This window comes from Triplophysa rosa, linkage group LG4 (genome assembly GCF_024868665.1).
Source record: "Triplophysa rosa linkage group LG4, Trosa_1v2, whole genome shotgun sequence".
Classification (NCBI taxonomy): Eukaryota; Metazoa; Chordata; class Actinopteri; order Cypriniformes; family Nemacheilidae; genus Triplophysa; species Triplophysa rosa.
In genome coordinates this window covers 28592060-28609150 of record NC_079893.1, presented here as the reverse complement: position 1 = coordinate 28609150, position 17091 = coordinate 28592060, and the positions used below count along the sequence as shown (strand labels likewise).

At 37.8% G+C, this 17091-nt stretch overlaps 2 protein-coding genes across 2 annotated transcripts; one reads left to right on the top strand and one right to left on the bottom strand.

Moving 5' to 3' along the window:
- Positions 1-207: 207 nt before the first annotated feature.
- Positions 208-10300, top strand: cab39l (calcium binding protein 39-like). Its single transcript, XM_057331891.1, has 9 exons — positions 208-527; positions 5002-5133; positions 6968-7132; positions 7271-7389; positions 7570-7738; positions 7839-7898; positions 7991-8056; positions 8147-8290; positions 8455-10300. The coding sequence occupies exons 2-9, from the start codon at positions 5032-5034 to the stop codon at positions 8632-8634; spliced, it is 1005 nt and encodes a 334-aa protein (XP_057187874.1). The 5' UTR covers positions 208-527; positions 5002-5031; the 3' UTR covers positions 8635-10300.
- Positions 10278-16954, bottom strand: cdadc1 (cytidine and dCMP deaminase domain containing 1). Its single transcript, XM_057331890.1, has 9 exons — positions 16757-16954; positions 16377-16477; positions 14028-14205; positions 13207-13776; positions 13006-13055; positions 12762-12931; positions 12140-12329; positions 11913-11964; positions 10278-10983 (listed from the first exon to the last, which is right to left on the bottom strand). Exons 1-9 carry the CDS (start codon positions 16866-16868, stop codon positions 10919-10921), a joined length of 1488 nt encoding a protein of 495 aa, XP_057187873.1. The 5' UTR covers positions 16869-16954; the 3' UTR covers positions 10278-10918.
- Between the last annotated feature and the right edge of the window lie 137 nt (positions 16955-17091).

Below are 17091 nucleotides of genomic sequence, written 5' to 3'. Positions count from 1 at the left end.
AGGATCGACTTCACGCAACGCAGCGCAGACCGATCAGCCTATGACATCAAAGTCCCGCGAGAGCGATTCAACAGATATGCTACCCTATCACTCTCGCGATATCTTGATGTCATGAGCCAATCAGCCTGCGCAGTACCGCGTGAGATCAGACGCATCCACATCCGGGTGCCGCGAAGCCTCGCCTCGACGACGTAGGAAGCGACAATCGACGCGGGGCATCTGACCCGAGATCAGTCAAAGCATATTCACCGTCTCAGACAAACGCGCTACGTACGTGCGGAGCGGCGATCCCGGATCGTTTTCACACCGCGGAAAGGGAACCGAGAGGGAGTTTGTTACACAAACCCATCATCATGTCTTTTGCAGATATACGCCTTTAAGTCGGCCACTGTTTAATTCGCTCATACGCACGTTCTGCTGACGTTTACCGCGCACACACACTGCTGGCGTGAGCAGAAAAGCTGCTCACTAACACACGACCAAAGCAGCAGCAGCAGCAGCAGAAGACACATTTACATTGCAGCACAGTAAGTATTCAACCTTCGCTTAACATTTATGGCACAAAGAGAACTGATAAAGAAACGTTTTCTGTTTTTGAATTGATATAAAACATCGAACTGGCGTAAACCCTCCGTGACGCTCACAAACCAGTGCTGTGTCTTTTATTTTGGTGTCGCAAGAGAATAAGCGTAAACGTACGCCCAGTTTCCGCATGTCGGGCTTGTTTGGAAATAGGGTTTAGTTAAATGTCTAGATTGTGTCTTTGTTGCATCGATCGTTGTGTTCGCACGTTACATTGTAACCGCACGCGCTGATCGGCGATCAGTGTCACGCTGTTATCCCGCTGATGTTTATGTTGAATTGAGTGAACAGGCCTCACAGATCACACTACTACAAGGCCTGTGCGCTCAATTCAACATTTACAAGACTGCATTACACCAAAATGAAGTCGATGTGTTGCTACGATTCTGTCACACTGTTGCCATGTCTGAAGTTGACTTGACATGTTTAGTTTTTTGTAAAGGCGTTAGTCTTCCTAAAAACGTCGTGCCACAAATATAGAAAAACACGTGCTGTTTGCATTAGACCCGCAATTGCTTTATTTATTTTTGCAGTGAGAATTAATACGTGAAAAGCATGTACTTTTAGACAAATGCCCCAAACAAAGAATGTTGTTTGTCTTGAGCTTCTCTGCCGACATGACATGTTAATAATTCAATAATGTGCATATAACATGAGCATCAAGGGATTGTTTATCAAAGCCTAAACATTTTTTGTTTTAATTATGTTTTGCTGTGTATCGCACTTAATGTTCAACCCTGTTACCCCATGCTATTTTTACCCAATCACAAAAACATTCAACATAATCTTAAACGGTGATTTAAGATTTAAGACAATCTGTTCAAACCCGTTACCACCGTTATTATAAGGTTATTACTAATGATTTATTATCTTTAACTTGTGGGAATAAGTGTTAATCAATAACCACAAACCAGCAAAAGTTTGTTGTTCCAAACCAGCAAACGCGATCATGTAGATTCATTTAGGCTAAATCTGCAACTCATGTTTGTTACATTTTCATGTTTCAAAGTTTTCATCAGTTTATTTGTAAAATATGTAACTTAGTTGATCAGTTTCATTTGATATAATTTAGTATGTTTGGAAAACAACATTCACTGGATTGAGTAACAGGGTTGAAAAATATTTCAAATTGTATATGAAATAATGTACATTTAACAGCTTGATTTATTGGATAATCTTAAATTGACAGCCCACATTTTCTGAAGGTTGCGGGGCAGCCTTATGTTATAACATAACTTATGTCTTGAAAGTAGTGTAATGACTCTGTAACATTCATTTTAGTTAGCAGGTAGAAATTTGTGTTGTGTAGTAGTCATCATGAAAGAGCATGTTTAAATTAATAGTGTTCTTTGGTGTAACTCTGGTGTACCTGTTTCTCAAGTAGAAATTGTTTGTGTGTCCAGTGCTGTTGAACAAGTCCTTCCATTTCATTGCTATTATTTTATCATCTGGTTTCACTGCACTGTGTGTGTTAAATATAGTATTTCAGAAACAAGTAGAGTTTTTATTTTTTGGCACACTGCATGAAATGCCTTACCCTGGAATACAGTGATGCAGACGTGTTCTAACGCTGGTAAATAAATGTAGTCATGTGACATTCCTAAACGTTGGATGCTCTGATAGTTTAAGCTGAAGTGTGTAATTCTAGTACAACTGGTGTCACTGGATGGACGTGCAAAATAACGACAGTTTTTTTTTTAAAGGTTTCCAGAACACTGCCTTATCTTCCGTTGGTCAGCCCGAGATATAGTACTGCCCAAAACTCATGCCATTGGTTGAGATGATGTCATTGTGTTGGAATGCTTAAATATACCGAGGAATGTGTTGATACTGCCACACTTTCTATGCTTTTGGGGGAAACCATGTTACAAATGGCTTACAAATAGGCTAGTTGTTGTAGACCGTTATGATTTTTATATTCGTATTTAATTCAGTAATATCAGAAGTGATATTTCTGTTGAATGTTGTAATGTAAACATTTAAAGATAACATGAGGCATACTTGGTCTGATATTATCATCATTGCGTTGAGGCGGTAATGGTGATGTCCTCACTGCTGATACAAATGCAGCATGATGAAAGAGACCAGCTGCTGTCAGGTGGAAGGAAATTTCCTACAGGAACAGTGTACACACACACACTTACTCATTCATAGGGTTTTTAGTTCACAGGATTATCAGTCACAAGTTACACTTGGTCCTCTTATAGAAGTAAAGAATATTTCCCTCATTACAGTTTGGCTTGTTTTTGGTTGCTGTTAAAAAGTGATTCTGACATCCCATTCAGTGAGATTTGTTTTTACAGGGCTGTTCAATGATTAATCGTAATTAATAGCTTCCAGAACAAAAGTGTGTGTTTATATAATTAGGGCTGTCACGATTATTAAATAATCGTCTCATCGCGATTGTTTGACCTCATCGCGATGGTTTCACATCATCGCAATTATTGCACATCTCTATAGAAGACACTAGGGGGAGCTGTAGTGCATCTGCATATTGCATATTTTAGTGTATATATTGTAACTAAAGCATGGTAATACTTGTAAAATGTACCACCCACAACACAATCACTTAAAAAAAAACTAAAGCATGTACCATAAAAATAACCTGCAGTACAATTTAATATTATTTCAGTGTGAAAACCAGTCTACCAAAATCTCATTAACATAGAAGTAAACTTTTATTGTAGTCTTGCAAGTGAGAAAAAAACAGACTAGAAGCTTTTCTATGACTGATAGCATTTTAATGGTGGCTTCACTCCTGATCAATTTACTTCATTTACAAGTATTTGGTGGTTGTATTATTGACAGGTAAAAGCCTAAACCTTCAGTATGAAGACCCAATTTTTTCCGATGTATTTCCAAGAAAAAGAAAATAGTCTTTATATTCAGAACAATATGGTCGTTTCAAAACTGAATCAAACATGTATGAGAATTAAAAGTCAAAGCTCTAAAACAGACAATTAATCGTCATAATCGCAATGATTTATTAGACGATTAATCGTCAGCCAAATTTCATAATCGTGACAGCCCTATATATAATATATATCTATGCACTGTACCTATTCATTTTGTTTGAATGAACACATACACGTACGCATACATTTATACGTGTCATAAGTAGCACTAGCACGAGTATATTTGTAGCAATAACCAACGATACCTTGTATACATATTTCTTTTATGCCAAAAATCATTAGGATATTAAGTCGAGATCTTGTTCCATGAAGATATTTAGCAAATTTCCTACCGTAAATATATCGAGACTTTAGTGGATGCAGCAAAACTGCGAACAAAAATGGATGGAAACACGCCTCAATGTTGGTATCTACGTAAAGCTTGGAATTTTTGCATTCAGGTTCATCTTCTCTCCACAACGTCATTATAGCAGTAAGCCAGCACTGTAAAAAAAATAGTTGAGTCAGCTTAAAATAATAAAGCAACCTATCACAAGCACGTTTTTGAGTTAACTCAACAGACAGAGACTGGAGTTCACCCAATTTAGTGCAAGTCCCGTCAACAAAATCATTTTATTAGAAACATGTTTAGGCTAATTTTGTTCAGTATATGCAAAACATTAATTTGACTCCTTTAACTAAAAATTATATGTTCAAGTTACTTATCTTATTTTATTCATCTTTTCTCAGTATTTGGATTTTTTGCACCCTCAGATTCCAGATTTCAAATAGTGGTACCTCGGCCAAATATCGTCCTATCCTAACAAACCATACATCAATGGAAAGCTTATTTCAGATGTCCTACCCTTAGGACTGGTGTTGTGGTCCAGGGTCACATATATTATGTAAACTCCAACTTTCGATTCAATTGTTCAACGATTAATCGCATCCAGAATTAGAGTAATTATTTGGTTTCATTGGTTTAGTTTGGAACACTAAATGCTGAGATGTTTCAAGATAAACATTACAAAAACAGGTTGGAATTAGTGACCCCGTAATGACTTGAGATATTTCTGGAGCACGTCTTTAATCCACAGTTTACAAAAGAATTACTGTCAGTTATTTAAGATCAAAAGGTTTTTAAGATCATGAGAGACATCAATTCAGTGGTGTCCTCCTAACTTTTAACATGTCCTAAAGCGTTTGATCTCTTTGTCCTGATGAAAATTAGACCAACTTCATGTCTCCTGCAGCACAGCTGATCGGGGAAACATTTAGTTCCCTTTTGAATGAAAAAATACATCGTACATAGTTATATCATACATGTTATAAACGGGAGTTTGAAAGTGGTATGTGTGTTTGAGATAAAGTATGAGGGACTGTCGCTCTCAAAAGTTAGACTTTGTTTTCTGTGTTAGGCTTGTGTTGTCATGACAACCGTGTGAAATGCCATTAGCCTTGGTTGTCTGACAGGGCAGGTTTATACCACGGGTTGACTCGTGTCTTTGTGCTCTTCTCTCTTCAGGTTCTGAGGTGAGAATCTACAGCCTCCATCATGCCACTCTTTGGTAAATCTCACAAGAACCCCACAGATATCGTGAAAACCTTGAAGGACAATCTGTCTATTTTGGTCAAGCAAGACAAGAAGACAGAAAAGGTCAGAAACGTTGCCTTTATTTTATTTATTAATTTCACGGTTTTACACTCTACACTTTTTCAAAGCTTCTTGTTAGTTTTGTAAATGAGTCGTTTATAGATGTAATAAAAACACATGCAGTCTGTTTAAAGGGATTTCTGGTCCGGCTCTTGATTAACAAAACTTTCAAGGATCACCAAGACATTGACCTTTGAGCGTTTTTCAATGGGATTTTGGTTTGCGTGAATGCCTGAAAGAATCTCACCATATATTTTACAACATCAAACGCAGCAGTAATACTTTACTCTTTGGTTTTTACGGTTTTGTAAGTTATCTTAACAAATGCGCTTGCTACGTGGACTACAGATGTTGTCTGGGACATTAAACATCATCACTCATAAAAAACCCTACACTTAATCAGTTTCTGCAAAATACCTTAATATTTTTGGTAATTCAAAAATCCATAAACATTGGGCCTCATTCATGAAACACGAGCAGAACGATTGTATGTGTAAATCGTTCGTAAAGCCGTAAAGAAGGTCTGTTTTACGCGCAAATTACTCGGAATTAACTCATATATTTACGAATGTTTCATGAATGAGGGCCATTGTGCTTATTTGCAAAGATTATACTGATGGACAAAACACGAATATCATAAACCTTTGTTAGTGACACAGATATTTTTTTTTTTGGATAATCCGAAACCCAATGAAAAATTCCTGTAGACTTTTTGTCAAGGTAACGACAAAAAAACGACAAACTTCAACTAAGTACAATACATCATCACTGCAGCACTCTAATGACAGAATAGTCTAAGACCACCATTAAAAAAATAACAATTCCTTTGTTCATGTCATTTATTTTTTTATGAAGATAGCAGAACAACCGCATTTTATTTGATTAAATAAAGCTATTTTATTCCATTTTTTAATAATTGTTTTTTTTATATAAAATTTAAAAAAAGTCTAGTGTTGCTACTTAAGGTATCTTGATGTCTTCTGAATCAGAGGTGTTTCCACTGCTTTTTCTTTCCATTATGCGTCTTTTTTGGGTTTTTTTGCATCTTGCATTTGCTTCCTCTGAGCGTCATGGGCCGGCCCAGGCAAATCAGGAAAGGAATCGCCCGCTTTTGAGTTGATGCTTTAGCCCAGTGTTTGCATGGCACCCAATGCCCAGATGATGATCTCGCTCTTACGTTCTCAGCATTTACCCAAACATGCGTTTTGAGCCGGACACTATCTAAACGTTTGTGATTGCCAAAGCCATTTTATTTCATCAGAACCCAACCGAGGAATGATGGCTGATGAAACCTTTGTATAAGTGATCCAAAATGCTTTCAATTTCTAAGAGATTTGCTTGTTGAATGGCTCTTCTTCATTAAGTACGTAACTAGAATTTGAAGAGTCGCTTTCTGAAACGTATTCATATTTGTACTGAGAGCAGAAAGATCTCTCAGAGAGGTGGGAATATCGCTCTTCTGCCCGATCTCGGTCTCATTTTCACCAGCCTGCTAAGGCTCTTTTCAGCAGGTCGGTGCTAACGTCGGAAGCGTTTGAAGTGCTGGGAACCTGCCGGTATGTTATTCTGAGAGCTGGAGGAAAATCTACGCGCTTCACGATTCTTCCACACGGTCGAACCAAACTGTTTCAGCAACTGATAAATGGCTAATTATCTTGTTTTTATATTGAGCGTACGTGGGAAGGTGTCCAGAACCTGCCATATGCTGCATACACACACACACACACACATATAGATTTGTTTCCTGTACACATGGTTAGTAATGCCGAGGTGTATTGAATCACCATCGTATTTTCTGGCTGCTTACATGCTGTTTTCGCGGGTCTGTGTTTGTCAGGCTTCAGAAGAGGTGTCCAAATGTCTGGTGGCGATGAAAGAGATCCTGTATGGCACGAACGATAAGGAGCCGCACACAGAAACTGTGGCCCAGTTGGCCCAGGAGCTCTACAACAGCGGTCTGCTCATCTCGCTGGTGGAAAACCTGCAGGTCATCGACTTTGAGGTGAATCCAAACAGACTTGTTTAAAAACGACTCGATTCAAAAATGTAATAACTGTACTACGACTTTCACGATTCGCAAAGTCTTTGAGTAAATGAAAGAATTGGAATGCTAACTCTTGCTCTGTGTGTGTGCATTCAGGGTAAGAAGGACGTGTGTCAGATCTTCAACAACATCCTTCGCCGGCAGATCGGGACCCGCAGCCCAACGGTGGAATATTTCTGTTCTCATCAGGAAGTCCTCTTCATCTTGCTGAAAGGGTGAGAGACCGCCCCTGACTTTACCATTTAACATCATTCGCATAATACATTTTATTTTTTACATTTATTGTAAAGTTTAAGCGAGCTCAAAAGTATCAAGCATTTACTTAAAAATCTAACCGTGAAGATTCAGTATGTGCATCGTCAAGAACTGACGTTTCTTCTTTGGTGCCGCGGCAGGTACGAGACGCCTCAGGTGGCATTGAATTGCGGGATCATGCTGCGCGAGTGCATCCGGCACGAGCCTCTCGCCAAAATCGTCCTCCACTCCGAGCACTTCAAAGATTTCTTCGGCTATGTGGAGATGTCCACGTTTGACATCGCTTCTGACGCCTTCGCCACTTTTAAAGTGAGTTTTTCCTACACATTTTTCGTTTTTTTGAAAGAGAGCACATTTTGTAAGCTATTTGACAACTAAACAATCAAATTGCACTCGATTTCTTTCTCAGGACCTGCTCACAAGACACAAAGTTCTGGTGGCGGAGTTTTTAGAACAGAACTATGATGCGGTAAATGCATTTTATTTGTGGAATTCTGAAAACTGATTTTAACGGTAGAATGCCGCAAAAGTTGATATTGTTCAATTTTCCCGATCTTACAGGTTTTCGATAACTACGAGAAACTGCTTCACTCGGAGAACTATGTGACCAAGAGACAGTCATTGAAGGTGTGTTTTCTTGACCGGCTCTGTGAAAAATCGAACGATCTCGGCATCGTCCTGTCGTTCACATCGTAATTGTGTTTGTTGTTGTGACAGCTGCTGGGTGAACTGCTTCTGGACAGACACAACTTCACAGTCATGACCCGGTACATCAGTAAACCAGAGAACCTGAAGCTCATGATGAACCTTCTGAGAGATAAGAGTCCAAACATTCAGTTTGAGGCTTTTCATGTCTTTAAGGTAACCCAACATTACGAGAAACTTGCAAGGGAAAGTACTTTGTGAAATAACAAGAGTGACGTTACATTTACGCAATATGTATTTTTTCACCGAACGTTAATAAAAATCGTGTTCCTTTTGAAACATTTGCACAAGAAAGGTTGTTTTGTTTGTCGTTTTCTCAGGTGTTTGTGGCCAACCCCAACAAAACGCAGCCCATTGTAGACATTCTTTTGAAGAACCAGACGAAACTCATCGACTTCCTTAGCAACTTTCAGAAGGATCGCACAGACGACGAGCAGTTCAACGACGAGAAGACGTATCTCGTCAAACAGATACGAGACCTAAAGAAGCCAGCCTCCTAAACCTTAGCTATTGCAGTATTAGGGAAAAAAACGACAAAACCACAAAAAATATATTAACAATAATAACGCTATTTAAAATCTTGAAAAATCGTCACTTCTTAGTTTCGAGGCTTACAAAAGATGGTTCCCGATCATCACTGATGTTGTCTGTTCCTATTTACTCTCCTTTTTTTTAAACGCAATTTTTTGTGCCAGAATAGGATGTTTTAAAGTAGGAATCAGCCAGTTTCTATTACAGGAAGAACCGCAGAATCACAGCAAGACACGCTGCGGATTAGGAAGTACAGATAAACGTTCATTTCATTCTGGATGATTTCGTCGACCCCGGACGCACAACGGCTCCACATTTTCGCTACGCTGATGGAAGATTGCTGAAAGAGAGGGATATTTCCGAAATATTTATGAGCTGTCGATTTTTCTCCCCGAGGACTTTTAACTGCACTAACCTTCACACTTTCATTCCTTCTGTCATCTTTCATCGCTTTCCTCGGGCACCAATAGCGATCGCCTTTGTTTCGAAACACTACTCGCCTGATCGTTTCTATTCTGTTTGGTTTTGTGTTATTATTTAGAAGGAAGATTTCATTTATCAGTATTTTAATTATTGTTTATCAGAGCTCAAACAGGTTTGTGCGGAGGAACGGGTTTGTGCTTTAAAAAAAGTCTTTATGTACATTTTGAGTCGCCAGGCCATTGTTTGATCAGCTAGCATCACTATTTTGTTTTATCTATATTAGTTTACTTGTGTTTAAAACAAGACAGAATACTGATTATACTCTGTTAAGGTGGTTGACATTTTCTAAAGAAGCTAGAAACATTGTCACTGTTTATAACCGGTGTGTATTCCAACTCCATGTAGATTTATAAAAATATCTACACTAGTTCTCTGGTGTTACCTTAGTGCTATAGTATGTTTTACTTTAGTACCTTTGTAATGCTAAAGTATTTTAATACTGTAGTACAGTACTCCTTTCTATACTATAGTAGTCATTTACTGCAGTTACTGTAGTGTTTTTTTTCCAATAACCCATAATGATGATGTTGACAGAAGTAGCTTGTTGCATATAGCTGAAACACGAAATGAAATAAGGACACAAATGTACAAAACAGGTGCCTTTTGTTTTGGAGTTATTTTACTCTTGCTCTTTTTTTTATTTCAGAAGAAATGTTGGAATGGGGAGCTTAATTTGTGTTAGTTCTAATATGTTCTGACGGAGCATATTCTGCACTGTTAAGCAATGAACCTCTTTAACTCGCTATATTTGAGTTATGCTGTTGAAGAAAATTCATTAAATCTCATTGTTTCGCCTGTTCGATTGATTGATTGAGTTTGTCTTCATTTTATGGAATGAAATACACTTTGGTGGTCTAGATTCATCACTTTTGTTTCTTTGCAAAGATCATTCTCATTGGCCATTTAACTTTATTTCATTCCATTTGGAATTCCTGTGACCTGAAATAACTTTGTAAGAGTCTCGTGGTTGGCGTTAGTTGCCAAAAAAAAGTCCGATCTTTTATAGATCGCTTGGAATTGCAGTGAGGCAAGTGTTTTATTTTAAGGCAACGATTTGAAATATATGCATCTGAGCCAAACTTACGGAAATTTGTTAGCAGGTACAAAAAAAAAACAACACGTTTATTAATTTGAGCATTGGATTTTAATTTTTCATACTACATGTATAGTTGCTGTTTTCTTCTGAAACGCTAATAGTACCATGTCATCAATAAAGAAAAACTGAAGCATTTGTGGTATCGTCTCTTTATGAAAAAAAAACTATTTTGCAGTTTGTATGCCGTATTACACTGTATTTCTGTACTTTCACTAACAAGTTCTTACACACCAATAATTAAATGAACACAAAAGCGCATCCTTGGCTTATGACCCTTAAATATTTTAATATTTCACAAAAGCCATTTAATATTGACAAATAAAACCATACGTGCTATTGCAATAAAAAATGCATAAAATTAAACACCATACGATTAAAATGTAAAACAAAAGATTTAACTGAAAAATTATATTAGACTTTACAATTTGTATAAACCCAAATAAAACATCTGCACCATTCAGCATTATAAATTGGAGCACATGATGTATTCTCTAATGTATATTGCAAGGTCAAAGGTCATGGGTTCAATCCTACGTGCAAAAATAACATGCTTTGGATAAAGGCGTCAGTCAAATGTGTGTGGTTTTCTTTAAAAGCGATGTTCCTTTCAGATACTGATAGCGATCTCACGTTTGTAGATTTTCGTAGTAGTAAAGCAGCTTCGTAAATAAACACTACGATCGCAGTCGTTTATTGCACTGAAATGCTGTGTCTTCATCTCTTCGTTTCAAGCAGCCATCTGTAATTTAAGACATTCATTTGACATCATGAGGGCGGACAGACGCAACACAAACCCACTGCATCACTCAAATGATCCGTTTCTAGAAACGTGTCTAAACAGACTGACATGAGTTCTGGAAAAAATTGTTGCCATATTTAGCTCAACCACAGTTTAGTGAGATGCTTTGATAATTGTAAGCAATTCGGTGTTGCCAGATCTTGCTCAAGCAGTCCTCAGTAAGTGACTGCGATTTGATGCTTTTATGGCTTTTTATGGAAGGCTAAACTACATCTTGCTCCAAAGCAAATAATGACTTTTTTATTGTATACTGCTAATTACAACGTATCACACACAACTGGCCATCTAAATCAATAAACAACAATAAGGAACAAACACACCTAAGTGGAAACATAAAGGCATGCATTTACATTAACTGGGGTAAAATGTGGTAGAAAATGAGAAGTTAGAAACTAATAATATAAGAGATTCTGTACAGTGTTGCTATGGATATTAGACAACTATTACTGGTTAGTCAAATTGGTTAATTTAATGTGTGCTATGGGGACCAAGCACCAGCACTGCCAACACATGACTATATTCAGAAAAATGTGTCCAAAAAATATATATATACTATATACTCTGGCGAGTATACTGTATACTGTATAGACGGTTTCATTGGATGCAAGCGCCTGGCCCGAAGTTAACTTCCGGTCTGTGTTTGGTTATAATATAACAATTTATTTAACATTTTATTTATCTCAATATTCATTTATAATATTCTATTGTATCAAATTGAATTAAAAACTACTCGGCAGTTATTGATTCTTTGCGGAGGTCTACCGGAAGTTAAGTTTGGACCACATAACGTTTATGCGGTCTATACTGGTGAGTATGTTGTTCAGAATTAATGACATAATCTGTGATGTAATAACAGAGAAGTCTCTTACTTGACATGGGCGGAGCAGCCGGTTCTTCAGAATCAGAACATCTCTGTTGCCACTGAGGAAGAAAAACATTACTGCTACAAGAGACCGTATATATCTGTTGTATCAATTGTATCTGCAATGACAAATCTTGAAAAATGTCATTCAATTCTATTTCTCCTCGACGAGAAAACTGCAGATATATACATTGTTATACATCATCGCTGTTCGTGTGTTTACGCAGCACTTACAATAAACTTCTGGACGCCAGAGAGTTCGTTGAACCTGAGGTAGGAGATATCGTGCTTCACTTTTCCGCTGTCCAGATCTGTGGTGTAGATCTGCTTTATTCCAGCACAGCCGATCAGAGGAATGCACTCGTCGCACGGACATTTGGTCACGAACATCATCGTGTTGTCTTCATCTTTGATCTCTGCGCTCCTGCGGGACACAGAAACGATCAAAACTAAAAACATCACCACTCCGTCATATGTTTCATTCGTGGGCAAAACTTTCACGTTTGTAATGGTGTTAATCCTCGGAAGAGATTTTTACATTGAATCAAATTTTGCAATTCTATTTGGAGACCTACAATTGTATTGCTCCATAACGTTTGCCTCTCTATCGCCATCTCTGTTTGAGATGTAATATCGCAGGATATTTTACGTCCCTATCTTTACACGTGTTGAAGTCAAATGACGTAAAGCTTACTGTTGTGATTGTGAATCAGGGTGAGGTGACAGTTTTCAGCACTGATTTTTATTGATGTGTTTAGCAACTCATTTAGTTATAACTAAATTACAGCTTTAAAGAAGTCGGTCTGGGTCAGGTATCCTCAGTGACAGGTTTGTGCTTTGGTCTCACGCTTCTCACCTAAATGTAAGTGCGTTCTGTTCGGCGTGAAGGATGTATCTGTACTTTCGGTTCTGTCGCTCCTCCTGTCTGTGATCCATCTGAGGGTACTCCGCGTACCCTGAGCCCACTGGATAGGCGTTGTAGCCACAGCCCACTAAGTAGAGACGACCCGTGCCATCACATTGCGACTGGAAAAAATGTAAAATTGCAAAAATACATCAAATCAGAATTTGAAGGTTTCCATTCCAAACTTTTTGCTCACCTGTTTCCCCTCGGCCCAAATCACAGCACCGACTCCTACTTTAGGATCCTCTAAAACAGCACCAAAAAAAAGAACGTCATAAAATACTTCCAAGTACTGGCGAACACTACTTTGTCCGATTTGTCTTATTTTTAAGGAACAGATCAACATCTGACACATGCATGTGCTTACTAACTAAGTGTCAAAATAAACATGACTCACCTGTTCTGCAGGCCAATAAACGGGCTTGTATGATACAGTGTCGTACGACATCCTGGGGCAGCGCTGAAGAACCCAACACTTGGAGATCCCTCGTGAAGAACCCATATCCCCTTTGTAGAACCGGAACGCCGGCGGCCACTGAGGCTAAAATCTTGATCAGATCCTTCATGTGTTGCCTCAAGTTGCTAAAATTAGGTTCCACACAAAAGTTCTCAAGTCCCATCTTGTTCAGAACATACCTGTGCTGCTCCTCATCGTCTACGAAGAACCTTCCCACCAAATCGCTCAAATTGCTCCACCGCTCCCGCCTGAAGACCTCAGCGACATCTAGATCATCCGCAGCGATCTTTTCAAGGAAGTCACAGTTCTGAGATGTTTCGTCTACGAACTGCAGCATGTTGCTGCCCAGAGATTGTAGGAGGACGCAGATGTGAATCCTGCTGTTGGACTTTAGTCTCTCTGCAGCTGTTGCGTCCAAGATGGCTTCTTGGTGGCTGGGATCCGCATCGTCAGTCGATAGCAAGCTGATCTCAGCATCGCTGGGCCAGTAGGATATCCTGTTCACACCAGCTGAATGTGAGGAGAAGCGATTTTCAGAGAAAAACACCATTAATCTATGTTAAAGTAATGTCAAAGCTTTTGCAGTTTTCTTGGAAACAAAAAAAAGGATAGACAGAGAAGAAACAATAATAATATAATAATACAAAAAGAAAATTAATATTTAGAGTAATACGTGTAGTTGTAAAAACATGAAGTCAACCATAACCACTCTGAGTAACAGCGTGCATTGTTTTTCGAGACTTTATAATGACTAATCTTACCATTGATAAGCATCTTGAGGCAGGTTGAACACGGTTTTCTGGAGAAGTAAAGATCACATCCTTTCAGTCTGGGGCCATGTTTGACCACAGCCACCTGCCCTGCATGTAACTGCACACTGGAGCAATGTAGACCCAGAACTCTGCACTCCTGGACCACCACAAGACCACTGTCTGCAGTCTGGATGCAAAAAAAAAAAATATATATATATATAAAGTACATTTGAGATAGACAAGGCTTAGCTTAAGCCAGGACCATGACTTAGTTAAATTAGGATATTTAAGTCGCTTTTATTGAAATGCCTTTGATAAAAACTAGGGCTGTCAAACGATTAATCACGATTAATCGCGCATCCAGAATAAAAGTTTGGGTTAACATAATGTATGTCTGTGTACGGTGCATTTTAATTTTGCATTTATAAAAACGTAAGCATTTATTTAAGAAAAATATATCATTTTAATATTCATAAACATTTACATATAATTTAAATTATTGGCAAATATAAATAAATACATGGAAGCATTTTCTAAATATATACATGTTGTGTACATGTATGTGTTTATAAGTACTAAATTAATATGCATAGTACACAGACATACATTATGTAACCACAGACTTTTATTCTGGATGCGATTAATCGCGATTAATCGTTTGACAGCCCTAATAAAAACATTACTGGTGTGCATCTTGAGACAAAACAATGGCAATTACATATTTAAAGAGATGTCAGGGCAATTTATTTTCAGGTAAGACAGCTCAAACTTTCATTTTAGTCTGGGACTAGTCTTAAGACTTGTCTGTGAAACCGGGCAATAGAGACATAAAGGTGCTTGCATTGATTGTTTAAAATAAACAAAATTATCCATTTAAAAAGTATGCTGTATTAATATGTTTCTTCTAACAAGTTCCCATTCCCCTTTCAGAATCTGCACAATGTTAGCATTTAATAATCATTAAAGGGAAATAGCTTTCGCAGTTTGTTTTCATTTAGTACTTAACTGAACAAGTTATTATATTACATAAATATATTTAGATAAATGTATGTCAACTTTTGAACGCGGTTATTTTTGTAAATGCAGTTTTTATTCTGTATAGTGGACTATAATGTGAACATCAGTTATGTGAAATATTTTAGGCAGCGGCTATTTGCACTAAGTGTAAATAGCAATAGATGCTATTTACGCTAAGTTTAAATAGTAGTAGGTTCTGTTTACACTAAGTGAAAATAGCATCATTTCCTAGCGATATGCTATTTACACTAACCAAAAATAGCTGTATTTTCTTTGGATTAAGTATAAATAGTAGTTAGATGCTATTTACTTATAAATAGTGGCAAATAACGTTACTATTTGCACCTCAGTCTTGTTGCGCATTAAACATTATGCAATAATAACAGTGTAAATCATTATATTTGTAAAAATTATTAAAATGATGGCAGCTTATTGAGATATTAAAGCCCAACACCTACACCTACCCCTTACCCTAAAGCTAAACTTTATGAATAGAAATGAATTTTAAGTCAATTTTAATTTTATTGAATTTATTTGGATTTGAACCCGGGTCCCCATAATAAGCTATACAGACTTTACACCTTACGCCACTGGAGTCGCTGGAGCATACCAGTACGAAATTGAAAACTGCAATTCAGTTTATTCTTTAATGCTAACATTTTACAGAATAATCGAATCTGGTGTTCTTCACAGAAACCACGTTGATCCTAAGGGAGGATATAAGTGCTGCTATCTTCTTAAAGTGACAGTTCACCCAAAAACATTTTCTCACCCTGTTGTCATTTCAAAACTGTAAGACTTTCTTTCTCCCGCAGAACACAAAAGAAGATATTTTGAAGAATGTTGTTAACTAGCACCCATTCACTTGCATTGGTTTTGTGTCCATACAATAGAATTGAAAGGGTGCCGACGCTGTTCGGTTACCAACTTACAAGTCATACGGGTTTGAAATGACAAGAGGGTGAGTAAATGATGGCAGTATTTTTGTTTTTGCGTGAACTATCCCTTTAAAGCGGTTCATTAAAATCTTCAATGGCGATTATATTCATGAGCGAAACAGCTTTCTAATAATAAGGTATTTTTTAATATAGGTAATTGCTGAGGGAATTGCTGAGGGAAAAAAATCATTCTTCTTAAAACCATTATTCGCATTTGTTTAGCATAATTTTAGAATAATAAAAAACACAGAAGATGTCAGGTTTAATTGTGGGTGGGAAATATGTTGTTTTATTGTGAATTTAGCCAGAGTTTTAAGAGATTTGTCTATTTAAGTTAGATGGGACTTAAATAACTGCCTGGAGGTGTTGAAAACATGACCGCAGAGTGTGATGATATACATACAGCATCAATTCCTCTGTGCTCTTGTTCTTTTTTAGGGAAAAGTTCCATCCATAAACTTAACAATGTGAAGAGGTTGACTTTGGATAGTCTAGGAGCCAGACCTAAAACATAAAGACGATTGTAAATAGATGGACAATACTTGATAATTTAGAAGAGAGAGAGAGAGAGAGAGAGAGAGAGAGAGAGAGAGAGAGAGAGAGAGAGAGATCAAGGACAAAAGGTCAATGTCTTAATAACAAAAACTTTTCAACATCTCAACAGACGATAGCTTTGGCAACACCAACGCACTGTAGTTAAAAGTTCAGACCACAGGGCGTCTGACGACCATTAGAAGACATTGAAAGTATCCAGACCAGACTGACCCCGGATCAGACTCTAACCTTGTACTCTGGCGTCCGTCTGTACGCCAACATCCGTCACATCGCGCGATTCGTCGCAGTTTGGGACAGATCCGTTTCCATCGAAAGACCGACGACTGCCCGATGCTGCCATTCATTAATACTGAGCTGTCATTTGCACAACGGTCCAAAACAACAGAGCGTCCGTTTCTTCGCCGTCCGCTTCCTACTTGCGCTGACGTCACCACTGGGCGGGGAAAGGACTTTTAAAGGCACCGCAGCATTATTTTTTTATTGAGAACAAAATCTTAATACAACAAAATGGCATCCATAATTATACAAATAAAAATAATCTGGTATGGAAGGCTCAACACAGT

What these genes read in the sequence shown, in the direction of transcription:
- cab39l (XM_057331891.1), top strand. Translation starts at nt 5,032, where the DNA reads ATGCCACTCTTTGGTAAATCTCACAAGAACCCCACAGATATCGTGAAA. An exon ending in TAGAACAGAACTATGATGCG is followed by an intron (nt 7,899 to 7,990) that starts GTAAATGCATTT and finishes CCGATCTTACAG; the next exon opens with GTTTTCGATAACTACGAGAA. An exon ending in CCAAGAGACAGTCATTGAAG is followed by an intron (nt 8,057 to 8,146) that starts GTGTGTTTTCTT and finishes TTGTTGTGACAG; the next exon opens with CTGCTGGGTGAACTGCTTCT.
- cdadc1 (XM_057331890.1), bottom strand. Translation starts at nt 16,868, where the DNA reads ATGGCAGCATCGGGCAGTCGTCGGTCTTTCGATGGAAACGGATCTGTC. An exon ending in TTTATTGGCCTGCAGAACAG is followed by an intron (nt 13,056 to 13,206) that starts GTGAGTCATGTT and finishes GTGCTGTTTTAG; the next exon opens with AGGATCCTAAAGTAGGAGTC. An exon ending in GGCTGCTCCGCCCATGTCAA is followed by an intron (nt 10,984 to 11,912) that starts GTAAGAGACTTC and finishes CTTAAATTACAG; the next exon opens with ATGGCTGCTTGAAACGAAGA.